We start from the raw sequence: 22002 nt of genomic DNA on the forward strand, positions 1-22002 counted from the left end.
CCGACCGGAAGCGCATTTCTGATCCGAATTTTTAGGCGTACAAAGTACCGAGCGCCCGCGAAGGTTACATACGGCGTATGAATACTTCTGTCATTACAAACTGCGATGACTCTTGCGGGCAGCGTAGATACGGAACGCAGTACGCTTGAACGCTGATTGAACTGAAGGCACAGAGCGCCCGCGAATGTTACATATGGCGTATGAATACTTCGGTCATTACAAACTGCGATGACTTTTGCGGGCAGCGTAGATACGGACCGCAGTACGCTTGAACGCTGATAGAACTGAAAGCGGGTTGTATCGAAGAATAACAACAAACCTCGCCCGCTTGGAAAGAAAACCAAACACTGAGATTGAGATATGCGCCTCCGGGAATATTACGGAGGGAACTTCCTTTACTCTCAGAGAAAGGCAAGTAATTCTCTCTCCTATGTTTCTGGGAAACGATGTTTTCTGCGGTTGGCAGATTATGGTTTTGGTATTTTTATCAGATGATCATGGTGGACTCACAGAGACCACGTGGTGGTACTTCTTCAAATTGGATAAAGAATACTTTCCTTGCCAACTTAACTTGATTAACTTGTAAACTTGTATGCGTGCATACATACACATTATATATATATAAATATATAAAAAATAAAAAAAAATTAAAAAAAAATAATTTTTTTTTTTTTTAAATTGACAAGGAAGAATTAAAGTGTATGCAAACACAGATGGGACATCTTTATTGGGATATAATCCTTTTTTCTTGGCAAAGGGTATCAAAGAAGTCAGTTGATGTTACAAATTCCATTTTCATGGAGTGTTTAAATCAGCTATCTGAGTGGTAAAAGATTTAACTTATGGATAAACTCAAGTGTTTACACTTTGAGATTTACACTCAGCTAAAATCTGTTGATACCACAGTGCCAGGAGACAGCTCTTCAAATTCAATTAGAACAGGCACACATATATACTTATGTTCTGTTCCAGTGCACAATTGATGTACATTACACTTGAATGACATGTTATGAATAATATACAGTTGAAACCATGCCTTAGGGGCATGAATAAACTTGGTTGTTAACACATGAGTATTACACTCAGCTGAGTTTTCACAACATGCAAGTTCGAGCAAGGCTCTGAATAATACTCACAGGGGAGCTTCCTATAATGTTGTCATGCCTCTACTTATTCCTGGTTCGTAGGCAAAACCTAAGCCTTTGACCTTTAACAAGGCCACATCTCTACTGTTGTCACCTAATCCTACGACTAGGTTCTCAGAAGTAGACAACAGGACCTAACAATAAGAGGCCGCCCTTAAATAACACTGGCTCTAGTCAGGTTCATACAAGGGATACAATGTTTATCATTTCATATTATGGAAAATATAACATATTTGCTAAACGGCTCCCGCAGTGGGGCACTGCGGTTATGAAATTAAAGGCCCCTCCTGTTTTTGGAACCGCAGGAGCTTTCTAGTTTGCTGTTAGGTAGATTTTTGGTTCCTCTTTCCTGTCATGCTCTCTTTTTCTTCATGAATTCTTTTCTTTTTTCTGCCTTCTTGCTCATTCACCTGTATTTTTTCCAAAAATCTCTTCTCTTGCCGCTTGTCTCGCGATTCATGTATAGTTTAATCTGTTAGTGTTCTGATGTAAGTCCAGCAGTAGATAGGTTAAGCCTATTTTAACATACTGGAAACTGGTAATCTTCCAGTAGGTATTAATTTAGTTTTACTAAAGCCTGCTGGGACACAAGTAATGGGTTAGTGCATTTGTAAACAGGAATCGCTTGACAAGTGGCCCCCTTCATCCCCCCCTTCCTCGTCCTGATATGGCTCTGCGTAGTCGGCTGGACGTTAAGCAACAAATAAACAAACAAACAAATTTGCTAAACGGATGTTGTTACAACACACAATTAACTATGCCTCCTAGACAGAGCGGCTACTCTCATGAGAAAGGTACTGGATAAACTCTTGGCACATCCATGCCGTTATCAGTACGAGGGGGAATTAAGTCATATTGACATGTATTTATATATACGTAGTCATTACCAAACAGACAATGTCGGGCGCTCTGGGGGAATACCTCCAGTAAGCACAGGAAGAGACAGGCTTCCTTTTCGCCCTGATAACTCCCAGGATCGTTGCGACAGCTTATGACAGACCCTCCAGCTGTCAGGCAAGACGTCCACTGGGCGTAACATGAGTAGAATCTCCCTGAGGTAGCTACAGCCTCGTCTGCAACCTCTCCCTTGAGGTGACCCCGAAACACGGCTGTTGACAGGACTGGGCCCCTCCCACCACTATCTTTGCCAGGGTTCCCCATCATGATGGTGGCTTCATGCATTTTGACTACCAGTATTCAGTGCTGCAAACTGCCTGTAGCGATGCTTCAGCACCGGAAGGACAGCTCCCGCCCCCCTTTGCCTGTCTACCACCTCCTGACGGACTGAGGAAGACCTAATGTTTAACGCTCTTGGAACTAGACCAACACTTCACGCCTGACCATATTCAGCAGTGCCCGGCTACACAGAAGTCTGGGAGTGTGAGGAGAATGCCTAGAGCCTCCTAGTTATCTTCATCACCTGGAATGGAGAGCTAATGGTTAGAGGCTACAACCTTCACACCGGGGAGCCGCCCTACCAGTAACAAGATGGCACCTGCAATCTGCATACAGATCACCAGTCAAACAGCGGTGGACAACTGAACAGGGTATAGTAGTCACATCAGTTTCCATGCATACTGCAAGCTCTTGAGGTCTCTAGATGTCTCCTTCGGATACACAGCTACAAGACAGACACTGCGTACCAAGATACGAGGAATCAAAGTGTCTCAAGACATTTGCCTGAGGAAACGACTCTGAAGATCACTCACACTTGGAGTGGAGCTTGTTCAACAGGGTAACAGGCCCAAGAATCTTGCCATACAAGCGTCGGGCAACACGGGTGAGCATGTTCAGGCTACATCACAAGGCGGGGAGCTGTTGGAGATAACGCAGAGACGGGGGAAGAAGTGCTCTGAGATCGTCAAGTACAGAATGCTTTCATGACCTGTGGACGGACTCAGCGTAACAACTTGTAAGAGTTGCCCCTTCTTCCTGAATGTCATCTGACACCCGCATCAGCCAGGGGATGATGATAGAAATGTCAGATTGTACAGTCGACACTCAACAGAGGATGTCCGACACCTGTAACAGGTCACATCTCGACTGATAATGGTAACAACTCTGGCAGAAGCATCAACAGGAGAGACGACAGTAGACGTCCTAGAGAAGGGATGGGCCGTTTAAGATCACTGGGCAGGTGCCCCTGAGATGATCAGCAGCTTTTGGAAGACAACCTACCCCAGGGTCAGGCAGTCCTTAGGCTACAAAACCTCATGGTTATCATCCTTGGACCAAGTCAAGAACCGCCCTGATATGGCGCTTCGTGGTCGGCTGGGCGTTAAGCAAACAAACCAAGTCAAGGCAAAACCCTTCAACAGGGACAGCACTCAACCTACGTCATGCTTCAGAGACGGACAGACTTGACTAAAGAGGGAATGTCTCCCGAGGTGACTCCGCCCGTTTTTCCATGGACTTTCCAGGAAGGACACTGAGAGATAGTCTGAGGTCTGGCCAGCCATCCGCACTATGAGATCCATGGGCCAGATTTCATAGATCAAGGAGGACCTCTCAGCCCATGCGGATTGATTAGTGCTGCCAGACATCTTGGACTCGGTAAACCATACGTCCCTCCATCATTGAGTCAAATTTTCCTGGAACAAGAAGAGCTTCCTCTACCTTAGGGGTATTGGGTACGGCCACAGACACCCTTGGATTTGGGAAGGCTTAGCCACCCCTTCCAACCGAACTTTGAATTGGACAAGCTTCGTTTGCCTCTTACAACTGGCGCTCTAAGATCCCTGGACCACAGAGATAAGACCTAGAGGTATTCCTCCCCCGAAAGGCATAATGAGTGCGGCAATACCTTTGACAGTGGGTGAATGTGTCCATCATATCCATATGTAGACTCTCAGATGCCTGGACTCAAAAGCTAAAGGAGCTGGAGGAAAGAGACACAGTGAGATCCTAGCAGGAGCTAGGAATACCACACAAGGCTATCTCCCTCGCTCCCAGTCTACGGTGACACAAGGTTATTGGGTGAGTATAAGTTGTGTCACTCTAAGAGCTTGAGGTAGAGACACAGTGAGATCCTAGCTGGAGCCAGGAATACCACACCAGCCTTTTCTCCCTCGCTCGAAGAGCCTGAGGTAGAGACACAGTGAGATCCTAGCTGGAGCCAGGAATACCACACCAGCCTATCTCACTCACTCCCAGTCTACGGCTACGCGTCGTTTTTGGGCGAGAAACGTGGCAACTCGGGTGCTGACTAAGACCTTTGTCAAGTCAGAACTATGCATCAGACCAAGAGAGTACACCTCCTGCCTCAGGCAGGGGCCTGAAAACAACTCTGCATAGTCACCCTAGAGCTCAGCTCCACAAACAGCTGAAGTGCCCCAGAGCTCACAAAGCTATGCTGGTCAGACAATGCAACACTTGCCGCCCGCAGCCACGCCTACTGATAATCCAGATATGGACTTGGGTGATCTAGGCAGAAGTACTACTGAGATCACAACATAAGACATCTTTGTGAGTTCAACTACCAGGGGGCAGAACTTTGCATCAGCCCAAGATAGTGCACCTTCGGCCATAGGCCGGAGAACATCACTGCATAGTCATCTAAGAACTTGTGAGCTCTACAGAAATCTGGAGTGTCCCAGAACCCACAAAACCTATGCTGGGCAGACAACCCAGCAGATGCCACCTACAACCATGTTTACAGAAAACCTAGATCAAGGACCTGGCTGATCAAGCCAGAAAACGGTCCTGCTGAAATCACAAATGGGACCTCTCAGTGAGTTGCATGCCAGGCATGGCACCCTCTTGAGTTAGACAAGAGCGGTCATTCAGCCAATAGTGGCTCAGAGATGCCCATGGTCACTGGGGACCCCCTCACGCTATAAGTGTGGAATTTCAAAGTAAGAAGCAGGTTTTCCCCTTGGGTAAAGGCAATACAGCTGGCTGTATTTCACTGGCTATTCTAGGACAAATGGTACCTATAACCATTAAGGGTAGGCTTATAGCCCCCACATGCGTTGAGACAGGCACAGGAAAGGTGCAGACAGTGACCGTACTGCTGAGCGCACTTGCGCTTACTCCCTGTCACGCAGGAGGAACAGCTAAGTCAGCCTGAATTTACACTGGTATCTGTGCCTACCATCCTCATTAGAGAGGTAAATTCAGAGAGGATATATATTCATTCATGCGACTGGCACAATTGTTTGCCATGGAAAGTGGTGCCTCAGACCAGAATTCTACAGGATCTCTGGAAACTCTGTCAATCTCCCTTAAATGGAGGATCAGTCGCAGAGACGCACCTTGGTGATAAGTTCAAGGTATTAGAGGAATTGTTATCTCTGACCATTCCTCATCTTTTAGGTCGTTCACCTGATCCGCCTGCAGAACTTTACGTTGCTGGGGAGTTGGGTCGCTCAAGGCGCATAATGGCAAGTCATAACCATAACCCAACATTGATAAAGACAAGTGATCAGAGGAATAGTAACGACCATCGAGTAGAAACCAGCTCTACATTGACAGGTGGGACTTTCTTTCGATTGTCCCTTTCTGGAGCAAGTTGACACAGTGGCAACAATGCAACTTGCCACTCGCCCGACTCAGGATTTCTTGCTTCTCAGTCCGATGATCTATCCTTTTCTTCCCCCGATTTTACAGGGGGGATTCCGGACAAATGGGCTGAGTCGGGTGAGGTGACACTAGATTACCGATCGAAAGTCAACCCTCCAGCCTGTTATCTATTCTCCTATTAGTTAAATTGAGGTGATGTATTCGAAAGAAATATGTATTTTTTACAAGTAAAATGACTATTTCTAAGAATACTCACCTCAATTTAACCAGAGACCCTCCCACCAACCCCGCTATTGACTTAATAGCTTCGAATTGAAACTGGGGATTATGGGCATTGGCACATGCGCAGAGAGGTACTACCGACAAAGGGAGACTACTCCCCTAAATGGTATACCGACGGAAATCTAGAGTTAGCGACCTTGTTTACAGTCTAGTACTGGTAACATAGGACGCTTCTCAGTCTAGCACTCGTAAGTAAGGTAACTCCTATTAGTTAAATTGAGGTGAGTATTCTTAGAAATAGTCATTTTACTTGTAAAAAATACATGTTTCAGCTACTAGGTACTACCCTGGCCAAGTTTCCTCTCAAGACATCAAAGAGACCGCCCCATAGGTTAAACTCGGTCACTGACCCCGGTGCAGGAAGTGTTTCCTCTCTCAGATCTATGACAGGGGAACCACCTCTCATAGCAAAAACTGGGTCATTGACCCCTGGGAAGAAGGTCAGTGTCAAGGCATCACAATGGACCTGCCTTTGATCTCGCCGCACACACAGAGCACACATATTTCCACTCTGTATTCTTCCTTTGATGTGCGGCTTATTTTCATTCTTCGACCGTTTGTTACCGGTATACTTTTTGAGTCACTTGAGAAAAAGTGACTCTATGTAATCGGTCAGTGTTAGTCTGTCCGGCCGGCCGTCCGGCCGGCCGTCCGTCCGGCCGGCCGTCCGTAGACACCACCTTAACGTTGGACTTTTCTCGGAAACTATCAAAGCGATCGGGCTCATATTTTGTTTAGTCGTGACCTCCAATGACCTCTACACTTTAACGATGGTTTCGTTGACCTTTGACCTTTTTCAAGGTCACAGGTCAGCGTCAAAGGAAAAATTAGACATTTTATATCTTTGACAAAGTTCATCGGATGTGATTGAAACTTTGTAGGATTATTCTTTACATCAAAGTATTTACATCTGTAGCCTTTTACGAACGTTATCAGAAAAACAAGGGAGATAACTAGCCTTTTCTGTTCGGCAACACACAACTTAACGTTGGGCTTTTCTCGGAAACTATAAAAGTGACCGGGCTCAAATTTTATGTGAACGTGACTCATTGTGTTGTGAATAGCAATTTCTTCCTGTCCATCTGATGCCTCATATAATATTCAGAACTGCGAAAGTGACTCGATCGAGCGTTTGCTCTTCTTGTTTAATTTTGGTGCGCCCTATCGGCCCCCTGCGCCCAATGGGTGACTGGATTACAATTTTGTTTAAAAAGAAGGGGGTGCGCCTTATGCGCTGTAGCGCCTTGTAACCCGGAAAGTACGGTACTATTCTCTGACCAAGATGTCTTGGTAGACCCAACCCTCTTAGTAGCCTTCTCTTACATTCCTCCCCGTTTGATCAAATCCCCCTTCTTATTACCAATGATATCCCAACAGCCTGGTGGTGACCTTACCAGTAATTGTCTTCTGCTAATATCAGGAAGTCACCGCGACAAACTTTGTTCTCGTAATAATTTTTCACTTCTTCGGTAGTCATGCAGAATAAGTGACAGGTTGTTAATGTGAGGCCATTATTCACGCTATGACGTCTTCTCAAACTTTTCTTTCGATTTTGACGTCGGAGATTTGACTTTGGAAGAGAGGGTCAGGAAGAGACATCTTGGTTTGTTTAGTCAGTGTCGTTTCTCATTAGGTGCTATTGAATTGTATGAAATGTTTTTCACTGAGTGTTTAACAAAAGAAATCAGTATGCTGTAAACAGAGTGACAATAAGGCCAAAAAAAAAGAAAAAGGTGTGGTTACGGTAACATAGCCAAAAAAAAATAGGGTGAGGTAGGTAGGCAATCACTTTTTTTTAAACTTTTTTTTCTAATGTGTACAAATTAAACCTACTTGACAGGGAAATAAGTGTGCGACACGGGCGCTTTCGCTTTCATTGCGTTTTTTGCACTGGTTTTTTTATTTATTTATTTTTTTTTTGACAAATGCAATAAAAAGTTATAGGATCCGCCCCTAAAAATAGGGTAGGTCGGGTTACCGTAACCACACCTATTTTTTTTTTTAGGCCTAATTTAAATCCATGATTCCGTGATTACAGGTGTAAAAAGCTGCTGAAGTCATTGCGTGAGGAGTACAGAAATCGAGCTGCTTACATATCCTATCTGGTTCGCTGTCGGCAAGGACTTCTGTCAGCCGTGTCTCACCTCCAGAAAATGCTCAATAGAGTGGAAAGGTAAGTCCACTGTAACCCATCTCAAAACAAGAGAATAAATAAAAAACACGAAAAAACAAAGCAAAAAAAGTGCAAGTAACACATTGGATTGGATTGGATTGGATAAGATTTACAGTCCAGTGAGGTTACCCTCATGGAAATTCGGGCTGCTTTCTCCCCGGGGAAAGCGAGCTGCCATACATACGGCGCTACCCATATTTTTTTTTCCTGCAAGCGTGTATTCATGTTTCCTGAGACTTAATGCCGTGTGAGATGGATGTGTACACACAATATAATGATGTGTAGAGGCTTCCTCTCAAAACAAACAACATGCACAATGTAATTCTATTAGATGCAAAAGACGAGGGGAAAATAAGATTGTATTAAATACAAAAGATGAGGGGAAAATAAGATAGTATTAGATGCAAAAGATGAGGGGAAAATAAGATTGTATTAGATACAAAAGATGAGGGGAAAATAAGATTGTATTAATACAAAAGATGAGGGGAAAATAAGATTGTATTAATACAAAAGATGAGGGGAAAATAAGATTGTATTAGATACAAAAGACGAGGGAAAAATTATGAAATATAAAGGAGAGCAGTTAATTTGTATGAAGTGAAATAACAACATTTTTTTCTTGTATTTCAGAGATAAGGAGATCATCGGCAAGCATCTCATCAACGTGTGTGTGCGCCTGTTCATTGAGCGCCATGAGAAGAGAGTTCTGCAGTTCATCGCAATGTTTCAGAAACTGGAAATGGCTGACGAGAAGGTGAGATAAATTTGTAACACTAACACCAGCTTTTTATTTTTTTCTTCTTTCAGTCTCCCTTTTTTATAGAATAGAACATAAATAATAAGTCGGCCGGGTTTGTATAGGTTGTGGGAGAGTGACCTTTTCTTGCAAAACCTCGTACAAACATTGGAGGGGCCAATCACTAGCGAGGGATGTGTCGGAAACACGTGGAAACATATTGATGTGTTTTAATGTTTTAAGTGGTCAGCCACAATGTAATTCCTCTTTTGAGATAATCAATTATTATTGTATGGTATTGTATTGTATTGTATTGTATTGTATTGTATTGTATTGTATATTTATTGAATTGCTGAATAAAAGATTTGTAATGCCATACGTGCTGATTTTGCAGACACACCTGGTGGAGACCTTTCTGAGGGAAATGTACAACGATATGATGCAGGATGACTTGTGGAAAGGTAAACCTCTTTACAATGGTATCACTGTTGCTGTTGTTTACTGTAGGCACGTGAATAGATGAATTCCGAAAATAACTCTGTCGTGTTTGTATTTGTTGTGAAAGAGTGAATGCCCTTGCTTTTTTACTCGGGACAAACATTGGAAGGGCCAATCACAAGCGCGGGTTGTGTCAGAAACACGTGTGAAGGTATTTGTCAGAGGTAGAGTAAGGGTACTCACTCTTTCACAACCCATACAAGCCTGACACAGTTATTTCCCAAAATCGTCTATCGCAAGCGCCTGTATGGTCTTACTTTCTTTCTGCATACTCCTCTCTTCCTCTTCTTCTTCGTTCATGGGCTTAGACTCCCACGTTCACTCATGTTTTTAGCACGAGTGGATTTTTACGTGTATGGCCGTTTTTACCCCGCCATTCAGGCAGCATACGCCGATTTCGGGGGAGGCATGCTGGGTATTTTTGTGTTTCTATAACCCACCGAACTCTGACATGGATTACAGGATCTTTTCTGTGCGCACTTGGTCTTGTGCTTGCGTGTACACACGAAGGGGGTTAAGTCACTAGCAGGTCTGCACATAAGTTGACCTGGTAGATCAGAAAAATCTCCACTCTTAACCCACCAGGCGGCAGCAACCGGGATTCGAACTCACAACCTCCCGATTAGGAGGCCGACGTCTTACCACCACGCCACTGCACCCGTCTTCTTTCTGCATACGAATATGTGACCATTTTTATTTCCTTACCTGTTCATCTTCTACCTTCAAGGGATTGTATGTGTGTCTGTGTTTGCATTGTTTAACCTCTGGATTGTTGCGTCTACAATCATGAACATCTTTCTGAATCTCAATAAACTGCTCTTGAGATCTTCGTCCCCCGGGTAAAACATGGTATGAGTGATGAGAAAGTTGATTGTTCACCCAAAAGAGTAGTGATCAATCCGTTCAGGCAAGACGTGAAATCAAGTTAACATACATTGAGATTACCTCATTACATTTCTTGACAACAAAAACAACAAAACAACAAACAACCAAATCTGTCAAACATAGTAAAAAAATAGTTGGTTTGATTGTTTGTTAGATACTTTCACATTCAGTATTTTCAGATTTAAACTACTATGGAACCCCCTCTTTACCACCTCCGCAAATCTGAGACAGTCGGGTCTTAAAAAGGAGAGAATATTAAAATGGAGGTAAATTTACAGAGGTTATGAACAGAAAATCTGGAGAAAAAAGTCTTAAAAGGGAGGGAGTCTTAAATTGGGGGGTCTTAAAAGGGCGGTTCCACTGCAGTAAGATACCCAAAATAAAAACTGTTAATATTATTTTTGAATGTCTGTTTGACAGCTGCCTCTGAAGTTCAGCTTGACCTGGGGCAGGCGGCCATCGAGCGCTTGCTGATGAGTCGGATCTACTCGCACGCCATGTTCCCCAACGCTGACGGGGATATCCTGCGAGACCAGTAAGTTGATCAGCCTCCGTCCTACACGCTTCCAATGGGATGTGAAAGTTTAGGGGGATGGAAGGGGCAGGAGGGTGGCAACACAGGGGAGGTGACTGTGTGATTTCTTGAGTTTGTGAAATTTTTGTTTGTGTGTGTTTGGGGCGAGGGTGGGGGGGTGTGTGTGTGTTTCTCTGTGTATGTTTTTATGTGTATACATGTATGCTGAAGGAACTTTACAGTTGAATTTTGTTCCTGATAGAGTTTTGATATAGAAGCTCTTAGTCTTAGTGGATCCCCCCGCGGGTTAGGGGGAAGAATTTACCCGATACTCCCCAGCATGTCGTAAGAGGCGACTAACGGATTCTGTTTCTCCTTTTACCCTTGTTAAGTGTTTCTTGTATAGAATATAGTCAATTTTTGTAAAGATTTTAGTCAAGCAGTATGTAAGAAATGTTAAGTCCTTTGTACTGGAAACTTGCATTCTCCCAGTAAGGTAATATATTGTACTACGTTGCAAGCCCCTGGAGCAATTTTTTGATTAGTGCTTTTGTGAACAAGAAACAATTAACAAGTGGCTCTATCCCATCTCCCCCCCTTTCCCCGTCGCGATATAACCTTCGTGGTTGAAAACGACGTTAAACACAAAATAAAGAAAGAAAGTCTTAGTGGATTAGTGAAGAAATAACAGTGTTATGTACACAGTAGAATCCCCCTCCGGAAATCTGAGAAAACCAGGTCTAGAAAAGGAGGAAGTCTTAAATTGGGGGGTCTTAAAAGGGGGGTTCCACTGTACCTTCAGTACCAACATAAAAGTGTCGTGTCGTCAGATTGACGCAGCAGCATATCCGCAAGCTGAGTGGCCTGATGTCACCGACGCACAAAGACCTACGCATCCCTCGCGTCTACCACTTTGAGTGCCCCTGGCCCGCTGCTCAACATGAAATACTCATGATCAATGCTTACAAGGTAAACCTTGCTGTATTTTGTAGATGATGAAAATATAATTGTATTCAGTGATAACATTTCCCCGAAATCGGCATATGCTGCCTGAATGGCGGGGTAAAAATGGTCATACACGTAACAATCCACTCGTGCTAAAAACATGAGTGAACGTGGGAGTCTAAGCCCATGAACGAAGAAGAAGTAGTAGAAGAAGTGATAACATTTTTCAAGGGATACTATCTAAGAACAAAGGCCCTCAGATCGGTTCCAAAGCTATACCATAAGATTCTGCGTTACAAATAATGCTACCTCACATTACGACTGCCTTCACTTTGGTCTTTGCAAAATTAAGTGTATTAAAAAAAGCTTAATTCAACTTCGTAAACAGGGTTCATACAGGTGCTTGAAATCCTTGAAAGCGCTTGAATTTGGAGGGGTCAGTTTCAAGGCCTTGAAAGTGATTAAAAAACTGGCAAGATCCTTGAAAGTCTTTGAAAACTCTGATGCTGCAAACTGATCACACAACAACCACCCACAATAAACTATTGCAATGATTTATTATTTGATAACCTCAAAGAAAAAGTTGAACAGTAACCTACAGTCCCTTTTGAGTCTGTCAGCTTTAAAACCATCGTCTGCTACGAATCTGTCGCCTTTGATAAAAAATGTAATCATTAGTTTTTGAACATCCAATGATTTAAATCAGCGTGCGGGAAGGGGGTATAATAACTAGCGAGCGTTTCATTGCGAGCTTTGAAGGTAAAGGGATGCTTGATTTTCTCTTCAGAAGGTCTTGAAAGTCCTTGAAAAGTCCTTGAATTTTAGAACAAAAACACTGTACGAACCCTGCGTAAAGTAAGCAAAGTAAGGGCACTCTTTGTGAGGGTTGAGATACTTCCCTCGATGCAAAATGGCGTTTGTGTATGTGTAGCTGTTACATGCATGAGATACACTGCGTCATAGAGGGCACTACCTGTCTAGCTGCCATGCTGGATTAATTATGTTTTCAGCATAGTAGAGGAGCAGCACCTAGAAGCTCATTCACTCACTTTGATTTATTAATTACCATACTTGGTTTAAACAAGATTTTATTAATGAAATACAGGGTGGCATGTATATACGATATAAACATTTGTGGCCACACAACAAGCTAAGCTTATATTAAGTGTGGTTATAAATATGTACATCTAGATAGGAATTGTTATTTCACGTTATGTCAAGGTCATAGAATCACTTATACTCTTATGAGAACGCAAGACAAACAAGATACAATTTTTACACACACACACAAAAAAGAGGAAAAAATGCAGCAAAAGAATTAGAGGATGTGACAGAGGACGGGAAGGACTGCAATATCGGGGAGATCCCGGGGGAGGAGGGGGTCAGAGAGACGATGAGAGACTTTCACAGACTTGCTAGATCAATGCTTCTGCAGCAGCAAAAATTTCATTTACATTGTCGTACAAACTAATTAAGCTGAGGTTAGTCATGTGAATACACAGAAAAACCTTTAATAAAAAGATTCACTCAAAACTTGACCTTCAGTAAAAACGTAAAACAGCATGACCTGCCAATAATCAAATACTGGATCATTGACATGGTGACCACAGGGTAATCAAAATCTATCACTTAACCTTATAAAGCTATGTACCTTTTCGAATATTTCAATGTTTTCGGTAAAACGTAGGTTTGGCAGACCAAACAATAAACATTGTACATTTTGATGATCATTCGGTAATGTGTGTATAGTTAGTCTTCGGACATCATCGTAATTACTACAAAATAATAAATAATGTTCAACATTTTCATTTCGATATCCGCACTGACAAGTCGGGTTGTCACTTAAGTGACGTTTCACCATATCATCATTTAAATCGCTCATTTCTAATCTTAGTCTGCAGTGTATAATTCCGTCTTTTCTCTTGCCATAATAATATTGAGGAGGAGCTTTACTATCTGAACGACATAAAAACTGTTTAAACTGGCTAATTGATTTTGTTAATTTGATATTATCTGGTAGAGAATTCCATGTTCGGGTAGTGCTGGGAACAAATGACTTATTATACAATTCAGTTCTGTGTGGTGGTACGACCCGTTCAAGTGGGTTTCGTCTATGATAGGGGTTCACAGTCGAGACAAGAGGAGGCAATAAATCAGCCACGTTCTGAGAACATTTCCCATGTACCATTTTATGATACAAAATTAATTTATGTTTTTCCCGTCTTAGTTTTAAACTACTGAAGCCTGATTCGTGATATAATTTTTGGTGGCTTGTTCCTTTAACTGCTCCGACAATTACCCTTAAGGCCTCGAGGTGGAGCTGTTCCAAAATGTTTGATAAAACTTCTGTACAACTGTCCCAATTACCATACTTGTGGTGCATATTTGAGCAAAACAGTTTCTTACAATCCATTGGTTTGAAGACAGCACAAATAACATCATTTTTAATTTAACCACCATCGTGTGTACACGCGTTGTATCATACAGTGTGTTCGCCTTGCAGACTCCCAAGGACAAACTGAAGTGCGTGCTGCGCTGCTCGCAGACAATCATGAACCTGCTCAGCCTGGCTAACGAGCGCTCCGTGCCCGCCGCTGACGACTTTATGCCCGTCCTCATCTTCGTGCTGATCAAGGCCAATCCCCCTTGTCTCCTCTCCACCATCCAATACGTGGAGAGCTTCTACAAGAACCGGCTGCACGGCGAGGAACAGTACTGGTGGATGCAGTTCAGCTCGGCCGTCGAGTTCATCAAAACCATGGACTACAGCGCTACGTAAGCCCCTTAGAGAGACCTCGGGAGTTTTTTGACGTTGATGTGGAACGAAATGTATGTGAATGTGTGAGATTTTTTTTTTGGGGGGGGGGGGGGGGGGGGGGGGGGGGAGGCGTAGGCCCCTTAGAGAGACTTCGGGAGTTTTTTTACGTTGATGTGGAAAAAAATGTACTGTATGTGAATGTTTGAGATTGTTTTTTGTTTTTGTTTTTTTGGGGGTGCTTTTTTTAAAGCGTTAAAGCCTTCGGATGGTTTTGAGGCCGATGTCGGAATTTTGTCTTTGTCTTTGCGAATGCCTGGAATTTTTGCTATTTAGGCTGAATTGTAGAGGCCTTGCGATTTAAAAAAAAAATTTGATGACATTTTTATGTGTGTGTGTGTGTTTTTTTTTGGGGGGAGGGGGTGTCTTCACTCTTTGGAATGCCTGGGATTTTTTATTTTCCCTGAGGCTGAGGCGTAGAGGCCTTGTGAGATTTTTCAGGTCGGTAAATATTTTTTCTTTGGGATTGCCTTGGAGTTTTTCTTGGGTTGACATGGAATTTTTCCCCCTGATGAATGCTTCATAGATTTACTTTTTTTGGGGGGGTTCCAAGAAAAGATTGTTTGTAGTATACACTGTGTGTGTTTAGGTTTTATAAATTATTGAAAGGATGCACTGCCAGGTTTGCAATGGGTGAAGATTTGTTGAAGTGAACCCGAGAATTGAAAGTTCTGGTACAACTAGGTGTGAAGGATAGAAAGGAAGAATGTCTGTCTGTGTGTGCATGAGAGAATTGAATTGAATTGAACTTTATTTTACAAGGATTTAGATTTAAGGCTACGCCTTTTCTTACAATCTGTCCTTGGGACGCATAGACACACAATTATATAATAATAAAAAAAAAAATTAAAAAAAAATAAAAAAAAATAAAAAAAAATTCAAATAAAAAAAAATTAAAAAAAAAAAATTAAAAATTAAAAAGAGAGAGAGAGAGATGAGAGAGAGAGAGAGATGATAATGTTGATGATGATGAGAGAGAGAGAGAGAGAGAGAGAGAGAGAGAGAGAGAGAGAGAGAGAGAGAGAGAGAGAGAGAGAGAGAGAGAGAGAGAGAGAGAGAGAGAGAGAGAGAGAGAGTCAAAAACAAAGGGCACAAGAAAAGGACAGAGAGTCTTGAATGAATTTCATCCACGAACACAGGAGGAGTAACACTGTAAATCTAAGTACACTTTGAATTGACATATCACCTCAGGTAAGTATGTTAGGTTAGTGTTAAACAAAATTGATTGGTTGAATTGTAGACTCTTCACTGTCTAGTGGTAGCAACTGAAATAACAAACTGCTGCTGTGTTTTTTTAAATTTTTTTTCATTCTGCCTTTTTTTTGTGCAAGGGTGAGAGATGCACATCAACTTGTTATGTAAATTTTGATAGAAAGAGAGGATTACGTATGCGACTGCCCGCATTGCGATTATCTCAGCTTGTAGTTCCACCACATTCCGTCGTAAGATTATTTTCTTCACATCAAGATTTTTTTCTCAGTTTTGGGCTTTTTGTGGATGAGGATAATCTGAATTTTACTTGAGCTTGTTAGTTTTTGCCTGGGACAACGACACTTTGACTGAAAACCTGTGACTGTGTTGTTTACTTCTTTGTGAATGAGTGAGTTAGTGTGTGTGTGTGTGTGTGTGTGTGTGTGTGTGTGTGTGTGTGTGTGTGTGTGTGTGTGTGTGTGAGTGAGAGTGTGTGTGTGTATTTCAGTTATTTCGGGGGTATGCCTTAACAAAAAAGGGCATTGTGTCAGTCCATCTTGTCAGTGAAATGAAGTAAGAAAACATGAAGATTGTACACTACATTACCAGGTTAATGTAGTATATTGTGAAGCATAACCAATGTGTATTAGAATTTGCTGCATTGGTGCTTTCATTAGAGGGAAAGTATTCACAAACAGTGAAAACCCAGTGACAATGTTTGTTGTGTGATGTATGTATAGTGCAGTGAAATAAAAATACTGCATTTTTAAGACTTTTAATTTGTTTCGTTTTAACGGAAACATAAATTCTGGTCCCACCACCCGCGTGAGTGTAAATACGTACCATACAAAAAAAATTGTTTCTGTTGAATGGAGTGAAGCCAACTATTTTGTTTTGGTCGACCAAGTGATCAGCCATAATTTCTGTGTGGAAGTGGTATTTATTTTATAGAAGTATTCGGTCTCTTAGTTTTCATGCATACAAAGATGTTTTTATGTTTGTGTGTTAGATGTAGTTTCTACCTCATAAGAACAAAATGCTGGTCACAATTTCCCCTACGTTTCTGTTTTGAAGGCGTTCAGGATAGACGAATAGTAGGACAAGGGAACTTCTGCTTAGTAAGACGGTGATCTATTTTTCAAACTGGTAATTGCAAATCCTGGTTTAGGCGGAAAATGGTCACTGATTTACGACGACTGTTTGAACCAAATATGATGATTGTGTTAAAGTTTTGAGGAAAAAATTGGTACATGTATGACGAAATACAAATTTATCAACGAGTATGTTTGGCCGGTTGTTGATTTCATCTCGGGTATTTTCAGATTTTTACAGGTAAAATACTGGACATGTCTGGTTATTGTGATCCCTGTATTAGTTTGAGCATTAGTGGTGCTAGTATCTTTTTGTATTAACAGCTTGATTTCAAATTTTATTTGGTGAGTTTTGACCCAGTGGAAGAGTAGAAACATTACTAGTTGGTATGAATTTCTACTGAGTAACCGAGGGAGTGTGGTTTATCTTTTGTGTCAGTTCTTGGCCAGATGTATTGGTATGAGAAATTACAGTAATTTTTATAATACATTGCCCTTAGCATTCTAGAAATAACAGTAATTTTAAAAATATGTGGCCCTTAGCATTCTAGAAATTACAGTAATTTTTAAAATACATGGCCCTTAGAATTCTAGAAATTACAGTAATTTTTAAAATACGTGGCCCTTAGCATTCTAGAAATTACAGTAATTTTTAAAATACATGGCCCTTAGCATTCTAGTAACCTTTTTAATCAATCAATCAATCAATGAGGCTTATATCGCGCATATTCCGTGGGTACAGTTCTAGGCGCTCTGCAGTGATGCCGTGTGAGATGAAATTTTATACGGCCAGTAATTGCAGCCATTTCGGCGCATATTTACCTTTCAAGGCCTATTATTCCAAGTCACACGGGTAAAGGTAGACAATTATTAACTGTGCCTAAGCAATTTTGCCAGGAAAGACCCTTTTGTCAATCGTGGGATCTTTAACGTGCACACCCAATGTAGTGTACACGGGGGGGAGTTCGGACACCGAAGAGAGTCTGCACACAAAGTTGACTCTGAAATAAATTTCCGCCGAACCTGGGATCGAACTCACGCTGACTCCCGCAGTGGGGCACTGCGGTTATGAAATTAAAGGCCCCTCCTGTTTTTGGAACCGCAGGAGCTTTCTAGTTTGCTGTTAGGTAGATTTTTGGTTCCTCTTTCCTGTCATGCTCTCTTTTTCTTCATGAATTCTTTTCTTTTTTCTGCCTTCTTGCTCATTCACCTGTATTTTTTCCAAAAATCTCTTCTCTTGCCGCTTGTCTCGCGATTCATGTATAGTTTAATCTGTTAGTGTTCTGATGTAAGTCCAGCAGTAGATAGGTTAAGCCTATTTTAACATACTGGAAACTGGTAATCTTCCAGTAGGTATTAATTTAGTTTTACTAAAGCCTGCTGGGACACAAGTAATGGGTTAGTGCATTTGTAAACAGGAATCGCTTGACAAGTGGCCCCCTTCATCCCCCCCTTCCTCGTCCTGATATGGCTCTGCGTAGTCGACTGGACGTTAAGCAACAAATAAACAAACAAACAAACTCACGCTGACAGCGGCCAACTGAATACAAATCCAGCGCGCTACCAACTGAGCTATATCCCCGCCCTAATATAGGCATAGACCATGGAATGTAGATTAGACATGCAGGTATAGTTCATGGTTTTTTTGGTGATGCTTCTTTTGCAGTGTTATATAGTTTTGCTGCTGCGGTTTGTTAGACCTTGGTCTATTAACGTATCATCTGGTTTCCTGATAATTTATGCTTCTGTTTGTCAAGCAGTATGTAAGAAATGTTAAGTCCTTTGTACTGGAAACTTGCATTCTCCCAGTAAGGTAATATATTGTACTACGTTGCAAGCCCCTGGAGCAAATTTTTGATTTGTGCTTTTGTGAACAAGAAACAATTGACAAGTGGCTCTATCCCATCTCCCCCCCTTTCCCCGTCGCGATATAACCTTCGTGGTTGAAAACGACGTTAAACACCAAATAAAGAAAGAAAGAAAGAAAGATGCTTCCGTTTCCTAATAATTTATGCGTCTGTTTTCATTTTTCACAGATAGTTTTTGTTATTTTACATGGTTAAAACTGTATTGCAGAAGTTAATGTAGAATGGCTTACAGAGAGGGAGAGAGGGAAAAATGAGTTCCTAACATACAGTATTGTTTTTTTCTCTCTGTCGCATACCAAAAGTCAGTGCATTCTTAACAAAAGAAGAACAAAGGGTTAGGTTCACACAGTACAGTCTTCTTCTTCGTTCATGGGCTTAGACTCCCACGTTCACTCATGTTTTTAGCACGAGTGGATTTTTACGTGTATGACCGTTTTTACCCCGCCCTTTAGGCAGCCATACGCCGCTTTCGGAGGAAGCATGCTGGGTATTTTCGTGTTTCTATAACCCACCGAACTCTGACATGGATTACAGGATCTTTTCCGTGCGCACTTGGTCTTGTGCTTGCGTGTGCACACGAAGGGAGTTAAGTCACTAGCAGGTCTGCACATAAGTTGACCTGGGAGATCGAAAAAATCTCCACTCTTAACCCACCAGGCGGCAGCGACCGGGATTCGAACTCACGACCTCCCGATTAGGAGGCCGACGTCTTACCACCACGCCACTGCGCCCGTCTCACAGTACAGTGAAACCCCCCCTTTTGATATCTAACAAAATATGAGAAAATCTGGTCTGGGAAAGGACAGAATCTTGAAATCGGGCCAATTTCACAGAGGTTATGAACAAGTAGTCTGAGAAAACATGGTCTTAAAATGGAGGAATTCTTAAACATGGGGGTCTTAAAAGGGGGGTTCCACAGTAATTGCACGAGCCAATGTCAATGCTGGTGTACATCTTCTTATTTTTCAAGTGATGAATTTAGTGTTACTAAGCTACAACAAATGTCTCAAAGAGAAAAACAGTAAACAAATTCACTGAATTTCATCCTTTCCCTATCATAGAAATCAAAGTGGGGCAATAGCTGTTCTGATCAGTTTGGTCAGATTTCAACCATTAACCTCTTCACAACCAGCACACACCTTTTGAAGAACTTGCCATTTTTATCCAAGAAAAGTGTTACAGAATTGAAATTATGTTATCGCTAGATTTCAGCATCAGGCAGGAAGAGAGTAAGGCTAATTCACGCATCGAAAAACATGATCACATAATCTTGCAGACTGAAAAGCCTGTGGTAGTAATGAAAGACAGTCGATTTTTGGTATGTGTTCTGGGAAAATGCTGCATTTTCTGTTAATGCTATTATTTGGAACCATGATACACTGGTATGTCTAAATGAAATGACACAGACAAAAATTATGCAGATGCTGGACCCAATTGAAGTGAGAATGAACTGAAGCACAATTTTATTACAGTTTTATTTATTTATCTACTAGAATTCACATTTGTTTGGGTCATCATTATTTTGTGTGTGTAAAGAAAGGGATACTAGCTACTGATCAACAGCAAAAACATCGAACAAAGAGATCTGTGCAGGGATACTGGTAGGATTTTTGTGTGTGTCAAATTTACGTAAATGGCCATATAAGTTTCGACAAACTTTGCAAGTTTAAGGCAGTCCTTGTGTTTGTCACCTTTTCCATGCCATGAAAGAGTTCGGCACTCTGCTGAAATTACGAAACAAGTATTTGGTGTGATTCGGGGGGCCGGTAGCTTGGACTTCTGATCCTAGGGTCACTGGTTCGAATCCGGGCCGAGACGTACATGGGTCAACTTTATGTGCAGACTCAGACGGTATCCATGTTCCACCCCTGTGTCACCACTGGCTCTGTGGCATGTAAAAGATCTTGGTCATTCTGCCATGAGTGCAGGTGGCTGATTACACCTAAACATGCACACACCTGGGTAGCGCGACTCTGTTGCTGCTAGCTTTCCACTGGGAGGAAGCGACCCGAATTTCCCAGTGATGGGATGAAAATGGAGAAAAAAAATGAAATGAAAAATCTAAGTATGGTACAGTGTTCTGTCATTTCCCGATATCAAATGACATCCCTACCTGTCTACATGTATGTATAAGAAATGAAATATATACCATCATAATTTCACAGTCTTTCCCAGCTGCGATAATTGTCATAAGAATGAGAGGAATTTATTTTTGACATTTTAAATCTTGGCTGTCTGAGTTCTGTTGTGTACACTTTGCTGCATATATCATGCTGTGTGTTTGTGAGTACGTACGTTTCTGAGATTTTCATTTTTTGCTCACATGTTTCATATTGTAATTATGCTGCAGTCTACTTTTAGTTGAAAAGAGGGTAAGACCGGCTCAACAGTTTCGTTTGTGATGATACCAATTATGTCGTCATAATACCTGCGGTCGCTTTTTGCTTCAAACTGGTCTCATGGCTTTAAAAAAGACTATCCCAGTAAATAGATTAAAATGTAATGTGCCAGTCTCATTATAATCTTAATGCATTGGTGAAGTTCTCATTCTGTGTTAATATGCCTGAAGTTTTCTTGTTTTTGTGCTATTTTATGAAGTCCTTTGTACAGGTGTAGCAATCGACATTTGACTGGAAAGTGATTTATATGTTACATGTACCGGTACCACTTTTTTGGGACACTTTGATGATTAGTTTTGGTGAAGGAAAGCAAGAAGTACAGTCAAGCCTGTCTTGTAGCGACCACCCAAGGAACCGACCCAAAGTGGTCGTTTTGGACGGGTGGTCGCTATGGACAGTTAATATAGAATTAACCCTTTTTATGTTAGGGGGAAGAATTTACCCGATGCTCCCCAGCATGTCGTAAGAGGCGACTAACGGATTCTGTTTCTCCTTTTACTCTTGTTAAGTGTTTCTTGTATAGAATATAGTCAATGTTTGTAAAGATTTTAGTCAAGCAGTATGTAAGAAATGTTAAGTCCTTTGTACTGGAAACTTGCATTCTCCCAGTAAGGTAATATATTGTACTACGTTGCAAGCCCCTGGAGCAAATTTTTGATTAGTGCTTTTGTGAACAAGAAACAATTGACAAGTGGCTCTATCCCATCTCCCCCCTTTCCCCGTCGCGATATAACCTTGAACGGTTGAAAACGACGTAAAACACCAAATAAAGAAAGTAAAGAAATATTATCATCTTCTATTCGTTGTGAAAGACATACTCCATTCCATGTTAAGCTGCTGGTAAAAGTATTTCTTTACTTGATATTGTCTGAGAGGTGTTGAACAGAAAATCTGAGAAGACAGCAGGGTCTTAACTCGTTGTCTCCCAGGTACAGATAT

General features: G+C 41.7%; 1 protein-coding gene across 2 annotated transcripts in view; it reads left to right on the plus strand.

Annotated features, from left to right (window-relative positions):
• LOC138948669 (GTPase-activating protein and VPS9 domain-containing protein 1-like) overlaps nt 1-14577 on the plus strand; it is a 47321-nt gene extending 32744 nt beyond the window's left edge. For both annotated transcript variants that reach the window (XM_070320254.1, XM_070320255.1), the window contains exons 21-26: nt 7987-8121; nt 8752-8875; nt 9252-9318; nt 10661-10775; nt 11585-11723; nt 14203-14577. In XM_070320254.1, the coding sequence (XP_070176355.1) occupies nt 7987-8121; nt 8752-8875; nt 9252-9318; nt 10661-10775; nt 11585-11723; nt 14203-14478 (856 nt within the window). In that variant the 3' untranslated portion in view covers nt 14479-14577. The remainder of the gene's footprint in view (nt 1-7986; nt 8122-8751; nt 8876-9251; nt 9319-10660; nt 10776-11584; nt 11724-14202) is intronic.
• Nucleotides 14578-22002: the final 7425 nt, after the last annotated feature.

This window comes from Littorina saxatilis, linkage group LG15, assembly GCF_037325665.1.
Source record: "Littorina saxatilis isolate snail1 linkage group LG15, US_GU_Lsax_2.0, whole genome shotgun sequence".
Taxonomy (NCBI): Eukaryota; Metazoa; Mollusca; class Gastropoda; order Littorinimorpha; family Littorinidae; genus Littorina; species Littorina saxatilis.